General features: G+C 34.9%; 1 protein-coding gene across 2 annotated transcripts in view; it reads right to left on the bottom strand.

The window, feature by feature from the left end:
- The window catches only part of LOC111511859 (fatty acyl-CoA reductase wat), a 31033-nt gene extending 6257 nt beyond the window's left edge, over positions 1-24776 (bottom strand). Inside the window, exons 1-6 of one of the 2 annotated variants that reach the window (XM_074184046.1) lie at positions 24451-24776; positions 12513-12761; positions 10334-10479; positions 6528-6637; positions 4174-4378; positions 219-458 (exon numbers count right to left, since the gene is read on the bottom strand). In XM_074184046.1, coding sequence (XP_074040147.1) covers positions 219-458; positions 4174-4378; positions 6528-6637; positions 10334-10479; positions 12513-12761; positions 24451-24642 — 1142 coding nt within the window. In that variant the 5' untranslated portion in view covers positions 24643-24776. The remainder of the gene's footprint in view (positions 1-218; positions 459-4173; positions 4379-6527; positions 6638-10333; positions 10480-12512; positions 12762-24450) is intronic. The other variant, XM_074184047.1, reaches the window with a different exon arrangement.
- Positions 24777-25538: the final 762 nt, after the last annotated feature.

Below are 25538 nucleotides of genomic sequence, written 5' to 3'. Positions count from 1 at the left end.
GTTTGAATAGGAACAGACATAAATTATAATGAGTGATCCGATTCACCTCTATTTGTGAAGTTAATTGTGAAATCACGAAGCATCTGCTTCATATTTTTCAGTTGAAACTTCAACTTCATAGTTGAAAACGTCTACGTAAACCATTTTATTGCACTTGATTTTCTCATTGAAAGTTGAAAAGTGTTACGATTCATTCTGTAGTACTCAGTTCTTCATACCTCATACGTTTTCCTCTTAGAAACAGAAACATGTCCATGAAAAATGCGGGGATAATGTGGTAGACCATGTCCAGAACCCAGTGACACATGGCAAAATTTGTGAATATGACAAATATATTTGCAGAATTGTCCACGTATTTTCTTCCATAGACTGCCGATATCTTCAGTAATTCGCGCCATCTTATGGGGCTCTTATCGGCGCCGCAGACATAGTTGTACACGGGCGTAGTTTCTGGAATACTAAAAAAAAAACGTTTTTCTTCATTCTAAACATTTCTAACAGACAAGAAATGTATATAAAACAATGAAGGAAATCAAAATATAAAGGAATCATGCTGGGGTCGAGGGTAGTTTGTGGTGCAGAATGTGGTACCTGCCACAAACATACACAGGTCAAACACTGAAATCAAGACTAACTAGACTCAAAAGTCACTGTGAATTACTCAAATGTTTCCATTCTTGGAGAATATAACAATAGTGCTGATGAGAAAGTTTATATTTGATAATGAATATAACAATATGCCTCAATTTGAAAATACATAATGAAAAATATACAATAAAAACATCCAGGAGGACTAAGGTCATGTATATTTGAAAAAAAGCTAGGTATCAGCTGGATGTGATGCACAGAAATGCACATATTTGCCTCTCTTTTTCAACCCAACCTTTGGTATTTGGAAAAATGTTTTTGCCATCTTTTGGTGGAGGCCAAGCTCGAGCGGCATACCAATACGATACAAAATCCCTTTTCTACAGGAAAGGCTGAAGAGCCTATGGAACACTCGAGAAACTTTTTCAGTTCATTTTTTAGGTACAATAATCGGTAGCGCCCTGCAGCTGAAGGCGTTAAAATTCTCCTACTGCGTTAGGTGTCACCCGTAAAGGTGAGCGTCTTACTTTGTGACGGCCTCATGCTAAGGTGAGTGGATCCGTGTAAAGAAGTATGACTCTGAACCCACTCAGTGTCAGTTACGGAACCTTCGAGATATCGGGGTCTTTGTAGAAAACCTTATTATGATGATACGGGATAACCAAAAATCTGACCCTCACTGACTCTATAGAAACGATGGACGTTCTCCAAACGACCCGAACTGCCCCCTCTGTAACTTTGGACTAAAATGTTTCAGCTTTTCAATTCTTAATCTATCTCCTCCACAAGAAGAGGATATGTTATGAATCTGCCTTGCATTATGGGTGCTGTAGAGGATATTCCAGAAGATGTTTCACAGGCACGATTCCGAAGCTGAACATTCCGGCCAAGATGACCACAGTTTTCATCTCCTGGTTGGTGGTTACTGATGGTGATCACAGTCATTGAGGAGGGGCGTCTCCCTGAAATGCGCAACAGAAGGTTGCCACAGATTGACTGGCAATCAGGCCCTCAGTAGATTGAGAAATATATTCCCTGGTCTGTCTGTCAAAGCTGTAAAAGTTATTCTTGACCGAATAACTTTTACAGCATTTATCATAATACCACTCTACCCAGTTGACGTTGAAGAACATTCACCGAATGAAGTAATCTGCTTTTTTGGTAGGCTGGAGTTATTTGGTCGAGTTTGATTGAGGTTGAACCACAATAAACGGGGAGTTGCCATGAGAGGTCGAATAGAGCCACTCACATACTTATTTATAGAAAATTAATATCCCGCATTGTTGAATGTACAGTACTAATACTGTGTTGTGTTTTCCCAAAAATCAACTTTGCAATTAGATGCGTATTGTTCAGCAAGTTAATTTTGCTTTTTTGCTTGTGTTAATGATGGCTGAACTATTGGCCGATGGCAATAACCTCTAACGAAAAAATCTATTTTCTGCAAAGCAGTTTGTTCTTATTCTCTGATTGTTTAGTTTTGTCTTCGTTCATTCCTAATTTGTTGCGACTATTAACAAACCTGTTACGAATTTCAGTAGTGGAATTTTTGCCTCTTTCGATTGGCAAAATTTTTGCACAAGACGATTTCCTCACAACTTGTTAAAAGGCCGCTTTATTGAAAAAATAATATAGGTATTTTTTTCAATGAAGCGACCTTGCAATGTTCATATGATGGACTGAAGAGTTTGGAGGCTAACACACAGATATAGCAGTTTGCCAAAGAAGCCCTATGTTTCCATGCACCTTCATGATATGTAGGTATAACACACATAATTTTGAGTGAAACAACTTTTGTTAGTTTTGAGAAAATGGATAAGAAATAATTTAATGGAGCATCACCTTTTTGGTGGAAAACAAATAGTGTTTAAGGCAAGGCTCGGCTTGATAAACATTATTCTGACTTTGCACCGCTGAAAAGTGGTTTGCTGAGATTAAACGTGGTAAAATGTGCACGCAGCTCCAAAGAGACTGTTACAAACGAAAATATAAAAATGTTCTCAAAATAATTTTGGATGACCGCAAAGTGACGTTTATCCAAATAGCTGGAACTCTAAAGATATCAGAGGAACGTGTTGGACATATCGTGCATGAACATTTGAGTATATGAAAGCTCTGTTCGAATGAATTGATGATTCTGAGCAATTTTTGAAGCTGTATCACTATGAATAACCATAACTATCGCTTCGGTATGTGACAATGGATGAAACATGGCTCCATCATTTCACACTAGAATCAAAACGATTGTCATCTGAGTGGACTGCACGTGGTGAATTGACTCCAAAGCATGCAAATACGCAACATTCGGCAACATTCGCAACATATTTTGAAGAAGAAAAAAGCATCAAAACCGATAGTTCCCAATAGCGTTATTGGAGTGAAATCGCGGAAAAGCGACCTCATCTGAAGAAACAAAAGTGCTGTTTCATAAAGATAATAACCATGTCACAAATCAATGGAAACAATGGCAAAATTGCACCAATCGGCCTGAAATTGCTTTCGCATCCACCTTATTGTCCAGATCTGCCCTCAGCGACTTTTTCCTGTTCCCAGACCGCAAGAGAATGCTCGAAAAATTGTATGACCGCTATAATCGGTGTATGGCCCTCGAGGCAATAATAAAATCAAATTTCATCAAAAAAATACATTTTTTATTTTAGCCCACTTTTCAGCCCAACATGTTATTTCGGGTCAAATCTTGAAACTGAATTTTAAAGCAGTTATTCTCAACCGATTGAGCTGAAGTTATGCGTACAGATGACAATACATGATTAGCTCCATCATATGGGTATCGATTGGAAGAGTTTGCTGAAAATGATACGATAAATAAAATGACGTCACTCTGAATACAGCATAGCAGACTGCCAAAGAAGCACTATGTTTTCACGCACCTTCATAATATGTATGTATAAAAAATGGGTAGGTTCAAGGAAAACAATCAAAATGGCGAAAGACAAGATGGCAGTCATACCCTGACCTATGTCGAAACATAACTGGGTAAAGGTCAGGGTTGTTTTGGTAGTGCTCGAACAAATATTGTAAGGAGCAACCGTAAAAAATACATATTAAATAGACTCAAGAAAATGTCCAGTGATGAAAAAAAAAATTAAAAATGAATTTATATCAAAGTGAATTTCATTTTTGGAAACAGACTTCATTACGTTACATAATGAGTATGATATGAAAGCTTGACGCGAGATTTAATTGTCTAGATCTAGATAAATGAGAATAGGACATAAGTTGCTCTTGACATAAGTAATCCTAAAAAAAGCATGTGTTTATTTATAAAATAGCTTTCATAACATTGGGGTAACGTAATAAATTGCTGTGTTTGATTCAATTCGAAGTTAATTTTTTTCTTCTCAGAGCATGTGTAGGAAGGCTTGCTTTCAAAAATAGTGTTCACTATTAACTTCAAATCCAATAAACGTTATATTATTGATTTCCGATATTACCCCGAGTCACCGATGTTGGCCCTCCTTGCTATGGATACACTGTATAACACTACTACTACATTTTCATTGAAAAAAATCTAGGTTTCTTGAAGTTCTCGAAGAAATATAGAATAGAATATATAGAATATACCTAGAGTTTCTTTTCGCTGATATATCCCAGGCAGATGCTAACAAACCGTTGACGCACATGTCGACTGGGACTAGATCTGCCAAACTTTCATTGTGATCACAGGGCCCTAGTTTCAATATCCCCTTGATGATTCCCAGACATATTCCAGAAGGTCCGTTCAGATTGTCGGTCCAAGAAGCTATGGGTTCTCGGTACGTAGGCATAACTGTTGAACCATAAGAGAATGTCAATCATATCATCATATCTTGGTAAAAACAATGTGACTGAAACAGCATTCTTGAAATTTTCTCATTTCCATGAGATCTTGTTGTTTGAAAATAAAACAGTTTCCAAATTTTTTCAATATCCCTTTTTTTCCATCCCCAACCTCCGTAGCCAAAATATATAGCTGACTATGAGTGTTTTGATCAAATGATAAGAATTCCCTCAGGAGATTCAAGGAAAAAACATATATAAATATGAATTTCACTAGTTCGGACATCCATTGTCTATTATATAGAATTATTTAAAATTTAATTTAAAATTAAAAATGAACAGCTGAAAATAACAATTATATTAAGCAAAATAAACCGGAAATGAAATGATAGTGAAATAAAATACAAGTAAAAATAGAACAATTGAACAAAAATAAATAAAAATAAAGAAATAAAAAAGAAAATAAAAAGTTGAGAGATTCCAAGTCACATTAGTTCACGACGTTTCGATTGTTAGTATCTACAATCGTCTTCGGGTGATGACTGGACTGATTCCTCCGAGAGATGACTATTTATAGATCGTTCGAGTACTTTCATTTATCCCCGCTTTCCGTTTTCCGCTTCACTGGTTCCGTGGGAGATGACCGTTTGGCGGGAGTTGGCCATTTTTCTCTTGACGATGGGTTTCCATATGTTGCGTATTTCTACGCTGGCTTGGCTGAATACGTTGTTGGAAACATGTATGCGGCTTTCTTGAATTTTCTCCTAAACGAATGTTCCTCTTTGTGCAAGATCTCAGCTTGGAACCACTCGATGTTGTGTTGATGGGTCCAAACATGGTCTGCTATTCCTGATTTGCTGGTTTCCCCTCGCTGTGTGTGTTTCTTGTGCTCGGCAATGCGAACATTCAATGGCCTCTTAGTTTCACCAATATAGAATTTTCCGCACTTACAGGGTATCCGGTAAATGCAATTTTTGGAATCGCAGTCCGCATTTGGTGGCCTGGTTTTCGTGAGGCTGCTACGGATAGTGTTACTGGATCTGAAGCAGGTTCTGATGTTGTACTCGGAACCAATTCTTCTCATTCTCTCCGATAACCCTCTGATGTAGGGAAGTGCAAGCACTGGTTGTGACGGCTTCTCTTCCTTGCGAGGCTCCTGTTGTCTTTTATTTGTTTCAGGGATTTCAAATCATTTTATATAGTAGACAATGGAAGTCCGAACTAGTGAAATTCATCATGAAACATTGTCAATCACCTTCAAACAAACGATATATAAATATATCATGGGGATACGAAAAAATGTTTTTGAACTTGCGACTTTTTGAAGCCCTGTTAACAATAATATAGGAAGAGCAGAGAAACAGCTTACAGAACAGATAATCACCTTACTTCGAAAGCATAAAAAACAAAAACAATTTACTTGTTTCTCAGAATGACTATATGTGACTTATTTCCGTAAAAATCATATTGACTGATATTTTTTCTGATAGAAAGAAGGAAAAAGCTAATTTTTGGTACATGAAGAATATCACAACTTGAAAGTTATTCATTACTTTTGTTGGAGATTTTGAATAGGGTACTATTCATATGAATCATTTCGTGTAAATTGTGTAAAATTCCAAAGAAGAGGTATTTGCGGTTTTAAGAGATTCATTTTAGAATTTTTTATAAGTGTATTTTTGCCTTTTTTTCCATTTTTTTTCTGAAAGTAACTCCTTTGCATGATCTACCATCTTTGTGAAGAGTCCATTTTCGAAATTAATCACTTTCTTTGGAAGATTCCCACATTTTTTGTAAAAAGATACAGAAATAGAAAACCAAAACCTTTCTTTACCAAAAAATCAACATCTTTTTGAAATAAAATGTTGAGTATTTTCTGGTGATGTGTATACTTTCATCTCAAGTTTTCTGGAGTTGAAAGACATTCAACCTCACTGATGTGACTCAATCAGCACTGATGGTTCCCGTTTACAAATTAGAATCCGAAGGATATGAAGAAAAGAAGGTTTTATTGTCGCTTCGACTTAAAGAATGATAGGGGATGAGAGCTGAACAATCATAAGGATATTTTATATGTATTTTATAACAATATTTCGAATTGGAATAATTGTTGTAGTTCGTGGTGTTTTGACTCCTTCTGTCATATTTAATAAACTCACCCACAGATGGCCTGAACACCCCTATTGGTAGTTGGTCTGCTCCATTTTTGATAACCATTTCTGCTATGGCTTTTGTAAATGTGTAAGTGTTGGGCCATGGTTCGATTATTCTGAGAAAGACGAAATCATTAGTTTAGACCAAATAAGTTATAATACATATCAAGCATTTCGAAAAATAATTCTTCTAATGTGTCTGTGGTTGGAGAATTGAAGAGCAAATTAAAATCATGAATATTTTCTTCCCAAACATATTTTCAGGATGGGATACCCATTTCTCTACCTGATGACAAGTCATCTTTTCCTATGATGAAATATTATTTAATTTTACGATATCCTCTTGATAAGTAATGAAATATGTAATATTCTGTGTAGCAATATTGTGAATGATATTTGATTCAATTCCATTAGGAATGTTAGAGTACAAACTGAAAAGGAAAAAGTGTTTTTTGTGAAAAGTGTAGTTATTTCGAAAGTATTCCTCTTTCCTGTAATGCAGTATTTATATGAAAGTAAAAGTTACTTCTTTGCATGATCTACATATCTTTCTTCATTCTGAAATTATTGGCTTTCTTTCTTTGATACATGATGGAATTGGCCAATATTTGATGAAAATCCATAACTAAAGTGAGATTTTCACTAAACAGTACTACAAATACGCAACACGTATTTCGACAGAAGATGACTTATTCGGGCGTGACTTAACTAACTATATTAATATTCAATCAACCTAATTTTACAATTTGAAGTACCTACATTTCAAGTAGCTGAGTTTGTAATGAATTAAACTAACTGAGCTTATGTACTAGTTTTCACTTTTGAAAACATATTTAGTAATGGGGAGTTATTGATTTCTGATTGTTCAATCGGTGAATCAGTCGAATTCTTGAATTCATTGATTTCTAAACATTCTAGAAGATTAAGTTTCAAACTCTCCTCTTCTAAATGTATCACGTCGTATTCATAATTGAACTCATGTTCTTCTTCTAAAAGGTGGATTGCAAATGTGGAATTGGTCTTTCTATTTACAAAACCACTTCTATGTTCTTTAATTATTTGGAAAAATGTTTTCCCTGGTTACCCAATATACAGTTTTGGGCAAGAGCCACAAGTCAGCTTATATACTCCTGATCTATCCGACACCCAACTTTTGTCTTTATCGTTTTTAATAAATTGACTTAGACTACTATTCGTTCTTCAAGCTACGTTTACGCATTATTTCTTCAAAAAACCATTGGTTGGTTCGCCCAAATATGACAATGTCCTATAACTGACGTTATTGCATCTTGAATTTGGGTAAACAATTTCCCGATTAGACCTGTGGTGTCGTTTGTAACGGCACCTACCTGTAAAATCTCAGAAATTCTTATAAAATTGATTCAAATTGATAGCATAGAAGTGGTCTTATGAATAGAAAGAACAATTCAACATTTGCAAACCACATGAGTTCAATCGTGAATACGAAGTGTTACATTCAGAAGAGAAGAGTTTGAAACTGAATCTTCTAGAATGTTTAGAAATCAATAGATTTAAGAATTTGATTGATTCACTGATTGACCATTTAGAATTGAATAATTCCCCGTTACTAAATATTTTTCCAAATGTGAAAGCTGGGACATAAGCTCAGGTAATTTACTTCATTACAAACTCAGGTAAAGCTCAGGTACTTGAAATATAGGTACTTTAAATTGTAAAATAAGGTATATTAAGCATTCGATAAGTTTCTTCCTTTCTTTGGGAGATTCCCTCTTTTTCTGTAGAATGATGCATAAGTAGAATACCAAAACCTTTTTTTTCAATATTATTCTTTCCTAAAAAGATACCCCTATTCAATTTAAATAATATAATAAAAAATAAAGTCTGATGCGTATACATCGTAGACAGTTTGAAAAGGTGATCACACAAATAAAAGTGGAAGTATATATACAGGATGATTTATGGATACATACTATAACAGTGGGATTTTTTTATAATGAACATCCTCTTCATGTTAATAATTACATTAGGCTATGAGTTTTTCCGATATTCGAAATTCAATTTTCGAATGCAGTTAGTATTCGCCAGCTAGTCAATTTTATGAAAAATTTAAACTCGATTTGAAAGAGATTCAAGGAATATTGTACTCGTGTTATAGAAAATAAAGAATTTTACAATGAAAGTGCCTACTGTTTTGAGAACTGGAAAATATATCCTCAATATACCGATGATAGCTTTGATTTTAATGACAATTATGGATCAATATTGTGTGATCAATTTTGATCACAGTTTGATATTTGTGTAAGGACGACTGCATGGTTTTTCTGCATGTGACCGGTATCAGGACTGTTCAGAATTAGCTTATAACATTTTTGCTTTCAACTTTTCATGACACATTCCCAATTCGATTTACCATGAATTGGTTTCTTCCTGTGAGTCAATACCTCACATTTGCGAAAGAGTATCTGTCCTTTTGTTGCATTGCCTGTGAAACAAGATAGTCTTTTTTGTTCAGGTTTCCATTGAATGTACAGTGTTCAGTTTTTCAGTTCTTTTGTCATAGGTGAATTTAAAAAAAAACTTCCATTAGTGTTCTCACATATATTCTTTGAATAATCTTCAAGTGCTCCATTGACCAATTTAAATATATGATAGAGAAAATAACTTGTGTCTAATTTCTATCAACGGTTTCGGTCATTTTTAAATAAATTGCAGTAGAATCCCAGTAGAAATTCGACAAAAGTTATTTTCTCTATCATATAATTAATATGAATTTCCACAAAATGAATACCTCAACAATCGAACAAGATTTACCAAATTCCTGATTTCCTTCTATGCTCAATGATGATAATAACTCAACCTAACCTCCAGTTCTATTGAAGTTAGGTACTGGTCGCCATCATTGAATCTTCATTGTTGCTTTGACTTCTGTCATCTGTGAGTTATATGGTTACATATAACTCGAGGCTTGTAAGACAGTTTCAACAGTTTGAAAAACTATGATTCTGTGTACAATAACTTCTTCAGTTGTGTCAAGATCCAGCCCAACCTGAATATTTTCACATTCCATTTGAAAAATAAAAACTTTTTAGGTCAAGGCGATGAATTACTGCGTAAGGTATTTTTCACACAAATGGTTTCATTCATTATTATGACCACCAAAAGTAGATTTTGTTTCTGAAACCACTAAGATATGATTCAGAATATTCCAAATATTTGGTGACGATGCATTGAATATCATTATCATTGCTCACTTAATAAATACTTGTGTATTAATGAATTTTTTTCCACATAACGGAAATCCTCAAAATTATAACTTTTCCTGAAATAAATCACCCAGAAGAGTTCACTGATCTTCGATCAATTACTATGTATTCAATTTATGATATGAATACAATTTACATACTGAAACATGAAAATAATTTACCGTTAGATGGTTAATTTTGGCCCGCGTAGAATGTGGTTTGTCACATTAAGTTTCGTGACAGACCGTTTCAAGCAAATAGTTACAATATTTATTCATCAACCCAAAACTTCAGGTTTCTAACTTAAAAACTTACGAAATTCAATACAATATTTGAACCCCTATTTTTTCCCTTGGGGTGAATTCCTGATTCCCTTTCTTGATGTTCATTTACTCTATACAAAAAACCTACCTGAATCAGTAGGTTCGGCTGTTCGGTAATATAAGTGTCAGTCAGTCAATAGGTACCCACTTATACAATATTGAATAGCATCAGCAAAAAAAAACTGAAAAGACTGGAGTAAAATGCATTGGTAATCCTACTTCCACTAATATTATGAATGCATACAGAAAGAGTAATTGATTTTACCTTTCCGTATATTTGTTTATATAATCTTCATCAAGTTTTTCAATTGTTTGACACATCTCTTCCAAAGATTCTGGCATATCGTAGAGTTTTTCTTGGATATAATTCACCGGGAAATTTGAATATGCAGTAGACACGTGTACGAAGCTCTGAAACAATAAACGCCAATCAAAATATATGAAAATCAAGCAGTTTAATATTTTCTAATATGTGCTAGTGTTTTCTGAAGAGGATAAGTCAAGGTTCATATGATTTCGAAAAAAATCTAAAATGAATCTTCCCCGTTTCATTTCACTTTATAACAATCATCAGAAAGCTTCTGTCATAAAAGTTTGAGGAGGAAGTTGAAGCAACAGAAAGCACCATGCTATATGTGACGCATCAGTCCCTTCAATTCTTCTGAAAGATAATTAGTTACTTCAATACTAACTATTTGGAGAATGGTATTCTATGTAAATTTTCCCTTCGTGCGGTATAAGCAGACCTCTTGCTTCTTTCTTTGATATCATTTGTAATACGAGATATCTCGTCATTACATTTATCTGAAATGAAATCATTAAAGATCCTGATGCAAAAAACTCTGATTTCATTCTTGAATGTTTTTCTCTTAAATAAGAATGATTTTTGGGTATTGATGAACTCAAGACTGGTCTCGAAATGCTGTGAAGAACAGTCTGAAATTATAGGAAATGAAACAAACTTGTAGAATATTTTGTGGAGGGAAGTAAATAACTGATTCGATAGCCGTTCTCAGAAGAGAACATTTCAACCTCACCTGGATGAAATAGTTAGGTTAGGTCCACCGCAATCCGCAAGGGTTTATTGTGGCTGACACCTATTCACAATCGACCAAATAAACCCAACTTCTTAACGAAGCCGATCAGTTTGTATGTAAGTGGTCTTTAAGGTCAGATGGTAAGAGTACGGCTCTGCCGAACTCTAATAACCTAATTTGGTCCCCAGCGGGGCAGACACAAAGTATATATTCTGCTGTTTCATCATTAATGAGGTAGTCGAATAGTCAAGGTGCAAGATTCACACCTTGATACCCGCGACAACCTTCCCATATGAGGGTTTTTATACATCAGCTACACCTGACGATGCATTAGATTCAACCGTGCAGGGCTGTTTCGCCTCTGGTTTTGGTGAATCATCACTTGAGCGCAAAGTTAGCTCACCTGCTCATGGGGAATTTGTTCCTCCACCTGAGATAGATTCTGCGTACGCCGCTCAAGAATTTGGTGCAAGGCGGTTTCATAAGATACCCCGCTTTCGAGGAGACGGCTCAGTCGTTTCCTGACTGCACCATAAACCTTGTTTTTAGGTTCAGTTATTGAATCAGGAGCTGGAGAGTTGAGAAGCTCTCGCTCCTGATCTAAATTTACAGGGAGGTTAGTTGGAGTCGTAAGATCGACATCCATCTCCTCTGTAGACTCGCTCCTGATCTGAATTTACAGGAAGGTCAGTTGGAGTTGGAATAGTACTCGATAATAGAGATTTCATCATAAAAAAAGGAAAGGGAACAGTGAGGAATTGGATCACAGGAATTAAATAATATGCGGTTAACCACAAATGATTCCAGAAGTAGTTATATAAATACCACTCAACAAAGGACCTGAACAATGGAGGAAACAAGATTCTTGAAGTAGAAGTCATGAAAAGATCGGAGGAAAACTAAATGAGACCATGCAGCAGTAGTACTTTCCATTGAATGGGAAGAAATAGGTGGGTCGAAAGTCCGAAACGAGAGCCACATTGATATCATCTATATCGATCCATGGTGATTTGGCACAACAGACTAAATAAATGACAACTAATTTGACAGATGTAGCTTCAACGAATTGATCGTTATTAATTGTCAAAGTTCGGAAGTTTCTGATGGAAGATTATATATAAATTAACACACAAGCTCAAATTTAGTTAGTCAGTGTAAACTACAATTTACAACACTCAGGTATTGATATCGAATGTAAAATTCAAAATGTCCTTTTATTTCCCCGAAGTTTTTAAAGAAAAAATTCGTTAAATCAGAAACTAGCTCTGAAGCTTTTATAAGAATACTGCAATGTTATACGAAAAAATTATTTTGCAATTATCCGTGTACTCATAAGAAATTGACAGAATCTGCGATGCAGGCATCTATTTTGAAACTTGAGAATGAACTAATGAAAATGTTATTCACCTTCAGGTTTCCCATCTGTTTCGCCAAAAGAATCAGATCTTTCGTCCCGCATACATTTATGCGATAGGCAGTTTTCAAATCAGCGTTGAATCTAACTGTCGCCGCCAAATGGAAAATTATATCTGTGTTTGATATGAGCATTTGTCTGTCGGACGTTCCCAGCCCGAGTCCACTCACGGAGCAATCACCTTGAACCAGTTGGATTTTTTGTCGATAATTGGGGCATATTTCCTTCATTTTGTTGAAAATCTGAAAAATTCAGAGTTGCTTTAATGCAATTCATAACGTCAGAAGGTTAAGTTGTTCATTCACATTCATATATCAATCAGAATCAATATGGGTAATGAGGATATATGAAGCCATACAGAGTTAATAACGCCGGCCTCATAAAAAGTGAGACACGTGCATATTTGTCTATTTTTATTCAATGGTTTTATTGAACTTTCCCTGTATATTTGTTTGTTTGTTTATCTATTTATTTATTCGTTTGGGTCAAATTTAGTAATTGAAGTTTGACCCCCTTTCTGTTGACAGATTGATCTAAAATTTGTTACACACATTCAGTTTCGATGACAATACAATTAAATAAATTCTGTATCATTGTAAATCCAAGATGGCCGCAGCTACGAAATGGAGGATCACATATTTTTCACAACTACCTCAATATGGGTATCAAATGACACGGCTTGACTAGTAGAATAGTAGTACACTTTGAAAAGAGTCAAATTCAAAATGGCTGCAGCTACAAAATGGCGGATTACCTTTTTTTTCACAACTACCTCAATATGGGTATCAATTTATGTTTTAGTTGCTTTTAGCATTTCATGTACATTTTCATTGATCCATACAACCCAAACCAATATCTTGGAGTGTCAGATCGACTGATTGTGTTGCGCGGAAAATGTCACTTGGCTGTTCGCCGCAGCGTTGCCAGACTCACACAGTGATACCACATTCCTCCTCCACGAATGATAAGCTTATTCCTTGAAACGAGCAGAAAGTCTTCTGTTTTTTGAAAGATTTCTTCGGGGTGCCTGATTTGGGGGTAAGTTGTAGTGATGTTCTTGTTCGAACCGGCCGCTTGGTGATGGTTCGTTTTGGGTACCTTTGTTTTGTTGGGAACCAGGGTGACTTTCTAATTCGACGGCAGCACATTGTATATCCGATGGGTTTATATCTAGATTAGGTGCTACATTATTATTATTACATATAAATAAAGGCTGAGGACAAAGTCCTATGTAAGTCTAAAAACGAAGGATATCAAAAAGTTAATACAATGCATGCAAAAAGAAAAAAAAAATTATTAATATATGCATAGAGCCGATTAAACAAATAAGCAAATGTCTATTTTGTTGAAACTGTTCACTGAGTCGTAATTCATAACATCGTTGGGTGAGTTATTCCATGTTTCGAAAATACGATTCACCAAAAAATATTATCTCTGGCTCGTTGCGAATTTTTTCTTTTTTAATTTGAGTGTGTGACCACGTAACCGCGAATCATTGTTGAAAACAAAAAGTTCTTTCTGATTAGCATAGTTATACTCAACTATATGGAGAGATATGATGAGGTCCCCACGGAGTCGACGTTGGTCAAAACCTAGCAGTTGTGCCATCCCCAGTATTTAGGGATAGGTTGAACGCACTTCACCAAAAGTCATACGTGTGGCTCGACGCTGTACATTTTCCAACACGTCCCTATCGCGCACCAGAACAGGACACCACACTGGACCTGCATACTCCATGATTGGACGAACGTAGGTTTTGTAGAGTTTTATGGAACTTGAATATGATAGATGGAGGAACGTTTTGCGGATGAGGTAAATCAGTGTGTTTGCGCGTTTGCATGTGGATATAATATGTTCGGACCAAGTTGAGTCGGTATTAATAGTCACTCCCAAGTCTACATGTGAGGACACTGTACGTAATGATTGACCACTTATTGTGTACGTATGGAGTGGATTGTTCTTTCCTTGATGAAGTACCGACGCATTTGTCGACCTTTAGAGGTAGAAGCCAATCCTCGCACTACTAACTGATCGAGTTGAGTTCTTCTTGAAGGGAATGATGTTCGACTAAGGCATTTCCATACAGTTCAGTATCATCGGCATAGAACGACTTGCTGGACTTTATGTGAAGAGCAAGATCACTTGCATAAACAACGAAGAGGAGCGGGCCAAGAACAGGTCCCTGGGGCTGTGACTTGTCTGTGCGAAGAAAAAGAGTGACCCACTTTGACCAATGAAGTTCTATCTGTCATGTAATTTTCAATCCATAGGTTTAGTTGGCCTCGAATACCGTGTGTGTCAAGTTTGTGCATTAGCCTCCTCACTGGGACCCTGTCAAAAGACTTCGCAAAGTCAAGATAAACGATATTTGTCGGTATTTTCCTATCGTGAGCTGTCGTCCAATCGTTCATGCATTGTAGTAGATTGCTGGTGGTTGATCTACCTTTGACGAAACCATGTTGTTCTGGAGGTATGATTGCGTTTTTTGTTAAAAATTTTTACATATCTTCTACGATGATGGATCCAAACCAGGAGATGAATTCGATTTAATATTCAATAAATGATTTTTAATTTTTTCCGAAGTAAACGACACATTAGTCATATTATCACGTAGTAGTTCTGCTATAGTTTTTGGTAATTGGTCATCTCGAGGCTCGACCGTGAAGGAGCTTCTGAGATTCTTCTCCGCATTTGATTGCAATATTTGCGGCGTAGAATACCATCAACATCCACGAGATATGACAATGGCCCTGACAGCCTAACAACTTTTCCCGGCTCGGAATCCTTTTCTAAAAGCCTATTTACCCATACATCATCTTTCTCTGTAAAATGATGCAGTGGAGCACCTGAATAGTCATGGTTTTGTTTTCGAATGATTTGATCTAACTCCATATTTTCAGTTACATCCGGTTCCTAAATGCCGACCGAACATTAATTGACTTGGTGTTCTGTTTGTCGATTTCCTTATGGTATTTCTGTAGGAAAATAGAAAACTTGCAAGTCTTTGTGATTGATTTAGATTTTGGTTCGCATTCGTTCTTTGAAGGTGCGAACAGGCCAGAAGGTGCCAGCCCATTATATTTCGGATCATAAGGGGTCACTTCAATAGGTATTATTCCATTTTCTTTGCAGAAATGTTCACATTCGCTTGAGGTGAGTTGTGGCCCATTATCAATCACCAAGAACTTGGATAAACCCAGTCTAGCAAATATCGAACGGAGAATGTCTATAGTAGACTTAGATGTAAATTGATAGATGTAGCCGTTACTACCTGGTAGGAAATCATAATGAACGAAAGAGAATTGAAACTTTCTATTTTTTTTACCACTTTAATTTGTAACTAACGTTACTGCAGTTTCGTTCTATAAGGAAATTTTCAAACTTATACATTAAACTAACAATTGTTTCTTACATTAGACCTTATATAGCACCTCTGTAGGTAATAATAGAGGTACTTGGTTTAATTGAGTACCTGCATTTACAATGCGGATATGCTAATTTGAAAACCGGTGAGTGAACTAAATCGTTTTGATCAATTTACAGGTTGCACCCGCTAGATTGTTAGCAGACAAAGGCAGTGGGCACATTGAATTGTAGGATGCTAATTTATGACTGTCTGGATGGATATAATCGCTTGGGATGGTAATGTCTGTATAGCTAGGATTTCTGAAGACATTAAACTCAAATTTTTTCTGTTTCTCTATCTCTGTTTCGAGAGTGAGCTGAATGTTGCAATTGAGATTATTCATGAATATCATAAATTGTTTCAGCTGTCGTGTAGTATTTCTGAGATAGGCGAGAATATCATCTACATATCTGTACCAAAAATGAATATGTTTTTCACCCAGTTCGAAATTTACTAAAGTGGTCTCCAAGCTGTCTGCTAAAAGTGGATTAAAGGGTGAGCCCATTGGTAAACCTGAATCCTGTTTGCAAAAGGTTTTGCAAAGTCCAGATGAAGACGAAACCAAGGATCTGCGGATATATCCCATGGATGTAGTGGTGACTTTCTGCCTTTTTTCGGGACTGTTGATATAAAATACGTGTTTCTACTCCATAAATGATGTCGATGTTAATATTCGGCCAATAAACGTGCAGTTTTGCCAGTGACTGCATGAAAATAATGCCTGAATGACCGTCGTGTAACATAGCTGATACCTCTGATTGCGAAATAGAAGGTATGCAGATACGTCCTTCCCATGAAAGTATGTTTTATTCCAATGACAGTTCATTTTATTTTTCATAGAATGAAATGAAGTCGGTAGAGAAGTTTTTTTTTGTCGAGCCAATATGTTTGTACATATGTTATAACCTGTGAAATAGTCTTGTCGTTTCCACTTTGTGTTTTTAATTCTTGGTTCCACATAGGAAGCTTCCGTACTCTCAGATGCAATGAGCGCGCATAATTTGGTGCTGCTGAATTTTTCGCTGTTACTTTCAAGGGCAGCCTGGAAAGTGAATCTGCAGGACAATTTCTGATACGGAAAGTTGAAATTATAACTATTTAGCGTCATGGCCCATCTTAAGAGTCGGTTCATTGCATTTTTGGAGTTTGACAATCCTCTTCAAAAATACGCTCCAATGGCTTATAATCCGTAATGAGGGTGAATCTTCGACCACATAAATATTGGTGGAACTTGGTAACGGCATATACTAATCCCAAAGCCTCTTTGTTAGTAGTGGAGTAACGTTTTTCGACATCACTGAAGGATCTTGATGCGAAGGTGATTGGTTTCAGCGTTTTATCTCGAAATTTGTGTGATAGCACGGCGCCTGCAACTGCATTGCTTGCATCACTACCAACAGGGGTTTTTCAGGGTTTTAATTTTTTGTTTGACCTTGGTAACGTAAGTGGATAAAAATCATATTGATGCAATTATAGTGAAATGGGAGACATATTGAAGCAGCCAAACCTACTACCGCAACAACAGAAAACTATGGGTTGGAGGTGAAATGGATGGAATGAAACAGATACCAAATTGAAAGAAGGGAATCCAGCAATTCCATTTTACAGGAACGGAAACAAGCTGTGATCTTTCGTTTGACAACAGGGAATATTGATTTAAAAAAATGTCACTAATCTAATATAGGATAAGGATAATATTTCTACTTGAAAACAGATTATTTCAGTGCTGAAAGGTTAAAACTCTTCCGAATTTTTTTTCTGAGTTGAAATATATCAACGCATGCCAAAACCATGCCCAGACATTGTCTTCTCCAACTATTTCAAGTCGTTTTTGGAAAATCTCATATAGGTACATATTTAAGATTTAGTCAGGAACTTGTTTCCCCGTTTAAAATCTTCAGCACAGTTTTTGGTCTGGGACAGGACAGGAGTTTGGCGTTACAAGAGTATGTGTCATACCAGGCATTGTATGTAGTTGCCCTTCATTTTGTGAATATGTTTATAATAAGCCACTGTTTCCCAATTATTGTCCACTGTACTATTTCTTTCATGATGAAAATCAATTTGAAACTTTATGGTACATCACGGTGATTTCCATTTACAAATTCGTTATTCAAAGGAAAATTCTAAAATAATTTTGGTTCCCCTAACATTTGCGCAAAAAGCTGTAGAACTTATGATTTTAAGTCGACATTGATGAATCTCAGACCACTTCTTTCTTGCAAATTATATAGTTGGGTTCCAAATATCTAGGAAAACAAAATAAATATTGTCATTTTATTTCGAAAATAAATTAAATTCAATTAATATGTTTTCTAAGAAGTGATTATATATTTTGTACGATTGGTGACCTATTCATTTTGTAGAAATTTGTATTGAATATCGGACAAAAAAAATAACTATTGTCTGATATATACTGAAATTTTTATTTGTTACGACAGTTTTCGATTTGTAAAACCATTATCAAGTAAACTCAAAGTATACGATGATACAGTCAATGTGCTTCCGATATCTGCAATAGGTACTTGAAATAACAAAATGTTACCTGAATTGTCAATACCAATATCAAAACAATAACTATTTATTCAAAAATACTACTTGTGGATTGGTCCAACTACCAATGGATCTTAAACTAAATGTCAAAGTTCACAAATACAAAAGGTGAGAGCTGCATAGTTCTAGTTGGTCATTGAGGGTTTTGTGTTATTTGTTGTGTGGTTTGTTTTATGTAGATGCGCATATATAGCTGATTTTGTATGTGACAATACGGTATCTTATTTTGGAATTTCTGCCTGTCTGGCCTGTATAAGCTACTGAACAGTCACCACATTCTAGTCTAATCTTGACTGGTTAACGCGATCTATATATAGAAAACTGAAAGTAGGGCGATTCTGAAAATTGATACGATGGATGAAGAACTAATGGACCCTAGATTTTGCGCACCCTGTGGATTATTCAGTGGACGTGAAGATGATGCGTGATCCGTTAAAACTTAAATTATCACAATTCACTAGCTGCATATTTTTAAAAATGTTAATATGAATGTCTCTTGTTCGAGAGGCTGCATCTGTCACTTTTTCTAAAAAATTCGAATAACTCGAAAATGGTTCATTTTGGGTAAAGGGGATGATACATGAGTTAGAATCTGAATCATGGGAAAAATTAAAAAATGAGGTGAAATACATACATATATATATATATATATATATATATATATATATATATATATATATATATATATATATATATATATATATATATATATATATATATTTCACACCTTCGTCAGGACAACTACAATAATAAGATTATATATCTTGTAAAAAATATATAAATATGGAGAAGTTACTAACGTGAGAATAAAATATAAAATGGTTCAAAAACAGATAGAAAAAACATTAATAAATGACAGTTGATAAAAATTTTTGGCTGACAATGTCAAGTGGAAAAATTCTGAATGATACTCGAATTACTAGATTTTTTATTTTCTTTATCATATTTCAGTAGGTACGTGATATTGATAGTCTTAGCAAAATTTACATATAAATATATATATATATATATATATATATATATATATATATATATATATATATATATATATATATATATATATATATATATATATATTTATAATCTAGATAGGTTAATGCAGTCAAGCTGCTGGAAAATAATTCCATGAAAATCAAAAAATAAATAGATAAGTACTTTTTGATCATTCCCATATTGATTTCAATTTAAAAGCCATACAAAATTTCTTGTATGGATTGTTCTAAAACATATATAGGACAAACATCTAGACCTCTAAGTAGTTGCATCACTTTCCATAAGAGCGGCTGTGGACGAAATGTTAATTTTTGTGCATTAACAGAACATGTTAATTCGGAGGATCATGAAATTAATTTTGAAAATCCAAATATTTTAGATAGAGAAAGCAATACAACTGAAAGAATATTTTTGGAAATGATACATATTAATAACGAAGAACATTCAATGAATAAAAGAACTGATGATAGTCTTAGCAAAATTTACACGTACCTACTGAAATATGATAAAGAAAATAAAAGATCTAGTAATTCGAGTATCATTCAGAATTTTCCCACTTGACATTGTCAGCCAAAAAATTTTATCAACTGTCATTATTGAATATTTTTCTATCTGTTTTTGAACCTTTTTATATTTTATTCTCCCGTTAGTAAGTTCTCCATATTTATAATCTTCCAGTGACTGCAGAAGGAGACGGTGACTAACAGTGTCGAAAGCTGATTGATATCTGATTCAATTCCATAACGAATGTTTGGAATACAAACTGAATAGAAAAAACTATTTTTGTATTCAATGTTCATATAAAAGTAGTTGTTTCGAAAATATTTTTTCTTTCGTGAAATCCATTGTTTATATGAAAGTAGTTGTTTCGAAAGGGCTTTTTCTCTTAGTTCGTGTCTGAAAGTTACTCCTTTGCATGATTTACAAATCTTTGTGAAGGGTAAATTTTGAAATTAATTGCTTCCTTCTTTCTTTCAGAAAATTCCCCGATTTTTTGTATGTAGATGGAGAAGTGGAAAGCTGATACTTTTCTATATTTGATCAGTTAATGATGGTGATTCTAGGTGAACAGTTAGAAATTCAGAAAAAGCAATCAGAAAACAATATTGTGAGTATCGCCGTGCTATTTTTCTCAATCTTTACAACAAACTTTTTCATGGAGGTGCACTACCATGGATAGATAGATAGTTTATTTGACTACGTATATGTATAAAACATTTGTAGCAAGTCAGGTGATAAATCAAACATATAAAATTGAATAATACCTAAATAAAACAAAAACATTAACACTACAGTATAACAAAACACAAGACACCCAAAAGGGGTACAATAATTTTTAAAATACATTATTACAAGCACCACTGTATAACAAAATACAATAAAATTTTTGAAAGATATTATTACACGCACTTTCACTTAAATTACCATGGAAGCAGCTATGTATTCATCTTTACTATAAATGCCTTCATCAATGAGACATTTTTTATGCCCTTTTTGAAACGTGTCTGTGATAAGTTCTTGACTGTAGTTGGCAAGATATTGTATAGGTTAACATCTAAGGAATTCTTGGAAGATTTCTGTATATTGAATTTAGCAGGTCGTATAAGATTAGCACCACGTGCCCTTAACTTCATATACCTCCAGCAGTGACTGAAAAATGAAAATCGATGGAGGAGTCATGATTCCCAATTTTTTGAACAATGGACAACATGTGTCCCGATAGTCCGCATTAGAAATGATCCTTATTGCTTTTTTTGTGTTACAAATATCTTTCCAGCAGAAGTAAAATTACCCCAAAGAAGTGTCCCAGAGCTAATGAACGAGTGGAAAAAGGCATAGTAGACAGCGAGAAGAGTGTCAATAGAAACAAATTTTCTCAATTGCCTCAACAGAAACAGATATTTGGATAATTTGATATTTAATTCATCAATATGACATGTCCAATTAAGGGAGTCATTCAAAGTTATACAAAGTAATTGGGCTGTTTTTCCTTCCAAAAGCATGTTATTGGAAGAAAATATCAGTCTATGGGTTTTTCCCATATTAATTTTGAGAAGATTCGCATTGAACCATTTTTCAGCTTGGATTTCAGTAAGTTCAGAGATTTTCAATAAATTTGTGCAATTTTTGTCTGAGCAGACAATAGATGTGTCATTGGCTTAAACAACTCATTCATGGGGCAGAACTTGGAAGAAGAGGTCATTTATAAATATTATAAATAGGAGAGGACCCAGCATAGATCCTTGCGAAACACCGTTTATTATTGGCTCTAAATTAGACGTTCTATTGTCTCCTAGGTCGACAGATTGCTTTCGATTTTGTAAATACGATGTGAGAAGGGAGAGAGCCACACCTCTAACCCCATATTCATTGATTTCATGAAGTAGTAAGTGGTGAGAGACACAGTCGAATACCTGACTCAAGTCACACAGAGTTACAGCGCTATGCTGACCATTCTCAAAGGCGTCGACAATATCATATCAGGTGAAATGTAGTTTTTGTTTGAAAAATGGAGTTGGTAATATTCTCTCAGGGAAGTGTGATACAACACTATAGCATTCTTTATCAGAAAGTACTGAAAATGATATCTTTTACGTAAATTTTATCCGACCGTGATATTTTGTCCCGTTCAAAAGTTGAATTATTCATTCCCCTGGATTGAAGTTTCTCAGAAAAATATTTTCATTTGGGTTGTGTAATCACTTATGTATCTTTGTTAAAAAAGTTTCAACTTGAGGATTTAGATTTGGAAATATAAAACCTTTATATTTTCAGTCACATTCTTTCTCTGAGAGAAGAATGTAATCTAGATTTCAATATCAGTTTTTGCCCGCGGCTTCGCCCGCGTAGAATTTGGTTTGTCACATGAGCTTTGTGACAGACCATCTCAAACAAATAGTTACAGATTTTTTCATCAACCCAAAAATTCAGGTTTGCAATTTCAAAACTGACGAAATTCAATCTTTGAACCTCTGTTTTTCTCCCTTGGGGGTGGAAAATCCTGATTCTTTCTTGATGCTCATTCACGCTAGACAAACAACCTACCTGCATATTTCAAGGTTCTAGGTTCAGTAGCTTCAGCTGTACGTTAATATAAGAATGTCAGTCAATCAATAGGTACCCACTTATACTATGTGGGCGAAGCTGTTAGCAGCTAGTGATTTATATGTTTGCTTAAAAAATACAGTAACTGAGAAAATATGCCAACTGCATTAAATAATGAATAGCTTCGAGAATCGAATTATGTTACTTATAAAAAAATTGCAAAACTAATAGAACCGTCAAAGACGTCTGCCCTCACGCGTCTGTTCGCGTTTGGGTCGCGTTCTCGACGATGGCGCTTCATTGTTTATACTGCCCCTTCATCCCAGCGCATCGTCCCCTTACAGTAGACGCGATACATAATGGCTTACTGTGTTGTGTCGAGTTAATCTTATCATGTAAAAATCAAAGTGTATCTATATTAAATATTTAAAACGACAATTGTATCAATTTTTCTAAGAATTCGACAGTGCATTGTGAAAAATTATCCAATTCAATCATATTTATGGCTCAGTATTTTGCATATAGTGGCTTTCACATAAGAGGTAGATATATGTTATTGCCGACTTTCATTTAGAACTATTTGAGATTAACAATCTTACGGTACATTATCTGCATGTTATTCCAAATGTATGGGCAGCGCTAGCCAAGATATCTCTCAGGTCGCAATAATTTTTCTGACTCACTTAAAACTTATCGTTATATTATGACAAAAACTATACAAAATCTTTGTAAATTGTAACCTATATGTTATTCTGATGTATACGCTGTATTTATGCAAAGTTACATCTAAATCCGTTTAGGTGTGAAAGAGCCACAAAAATACATATATACATCCATCCTCATATTAGTATAGATTATCTGAAGGGTCGATGGAGGATCATGGTGTATAGGCTTTCTCGGCCGGTGTACAAACGTCAGCTATACAAACCTGCAGACCACGGTCCGTACGAAAAGTTCCTGAAGTTTCACGCTATTGCCTTATCATTGAGATGACTTTATGGTCTATACGACGTTAATCCGAACAGCTAAATAAAAGACTAATAAACCGGGTCTGATAAGTTGAGAAGTTAATACCATATAAAACTTCCACATGAAAATAATGATCAGACCTCGTATGAGGTCCACGCTCCCCATGTCATACAAAGAAACTGTCGACGCTCGGTAACTATTTAGTGTTTATGCAGTTCGAATTGACTTCGTATATATCTACTATACAGCAGCTTTATATCCACAAAACTGGTTCACTTTACTAATATTCACAAATCTTTTTCTGAATATTTACAATTTTTTACAATTTGGAAAAAATTGCAACAATATTTTTTGTCATAAATACATGACATTTGACTAGTATTAATAATTTATTATTTGGGAATAACGTATTTTTAATGGTTGTTTGTTAGTACGTGAAACAATCGACAGTTGCCACATTTACTTCAGAAATTCATTTGATGGAAGTTTGAATTTTGAATAAGGATATTAAAAAAACGGAAACAATCAAATTAGGAAATGACAATTCCATCAAACACATAAATTAATTCAGAATATTATTCGAAAAGTTCTAGGGAATAATCAATTTTGAGGAGGACATATAATTCAGTGCATTGGACTGTGGAAATGTGTCATTCTTCACGTAACTTGAATTCATATTCTTTGATGAAGGTACTAAATTTCCTATAGAAAGCCTCATTTTCGGAAATGACTTACTTGATGCCGTTGAAAACTTGAAATCAAAATTAATTTGTTTCAACAATACTTTCATTAATCATTTTAGCAATTGGTTACGCTTATTATATTATTTTCCTGGCGTTGTCATTTTCAACAAAATATCAGCTCGAATAGAAAATTATTTGATTTCCATGTACATTATTGGTTGTTGACTTCACTCAAAACATCAAGAATACATCCTCTTCACGAATACACTACATTTATCTCACCTTATCTTGAAGCAACAGATCCAAAACTTGATGTGCGGTTTTCCCCCTTTTCTCTCTGATCAGTAGGTAAAGCATCGAAACTTCGGTTGATCGTAACAATTTCTCGACCAAAATTTTTCCCATAAAGCCAGTGCCGCCAGTAATAAACACTTTGCTATATAGGTAAAAGTCTTTGATTCCGGAAGTACCCATCGCGTATGAACTAAACGTGGTTCAGGAACAATTTCGTATTTATATACTCGTATATCATGCCAAATTGTTAGCAAAAAATGAACTACCGATAGACCACGCGTTTGCGTTCTATGAGACGGCAAGGCGAACTGAAATCCTTTATCAAACAACACGTTTTATGATATTTGTGTTAAAAGTACCAGATAATGAACGTTAACAGATGGGATGACTTGGTTTGGTTTTTTCGGCTACTTGGTTTTCGATGAAATGATCGAAGGCTAGGTCGCCACGATAGTTTTACATCATTATAATGCCCAGGAGATTAACATCTATGAGTCGTTATTGAAATTGATTTTTCTATACAGATGCCTTCAGCAAACTTTGAACAATATAAATTGAGCAACTAGCAAAACCACTCGTTGCATGGACTCGTGGTACAGTAATCTTGGTTGTTCTAATGGTATTGTTGAATAAAACTTGTTATTTAGCTAATACCAAGACAACAATCATCATGATAAAACTTAAGAGTCCGTCTGATGAGTGGTTTTATCCACTGTAGTTGCTCTATTACTGGCAGCGTGAGAACGTTGCCCACTTGAATGAAAAGAATATACGATGTCGGTTCAAAAGATAGGGTGAATTCTCATTTTTCTCAAAAAATATTTATTTGTTCATCAATTTCTATTTTGCCATCTTCAAAGTAGTGCATTTCGTAAATGTCCCTCCCCTTTTAGTTTTTGAACGGGTCAACTCAAAAAATTGAAATTTGAGATAATGAAATTAATGCATGAATACTTTATTTTGAAGTGAAATTGACAGATGAAACGATCAAGATGGTGACTGGGCGCCATCTGGGAAAAAAATTAAATCGAAAGGGGGGCCTGTGATACATCATTTTGAAACTCCTGATGAATACT

Source organism: Leptinotarsa decemlineata, unplaced genomic scaffold (assembly GCF_025532065.1).
Source record: "Leptinotarsa decemlineata unplaced genomic scaffold, Ldec_3_MD MMD2_tig00026354_RagTag_RagTag, whole genome shotgun sequence".
In the NCBI taxonomy this organism is placed as follows: Eukaryota; Metazoa; Arthropoda; class Insecta; order Coleoptera; family Chrysomelidae; genus Leptinotarsa; species Leptinotarsa decemlineata.
The sequence above is the reverse complement of the archived record's forward strand: the minus strand, read 5'-3'. Positions and strand labels throughout refer to the sequence as shown.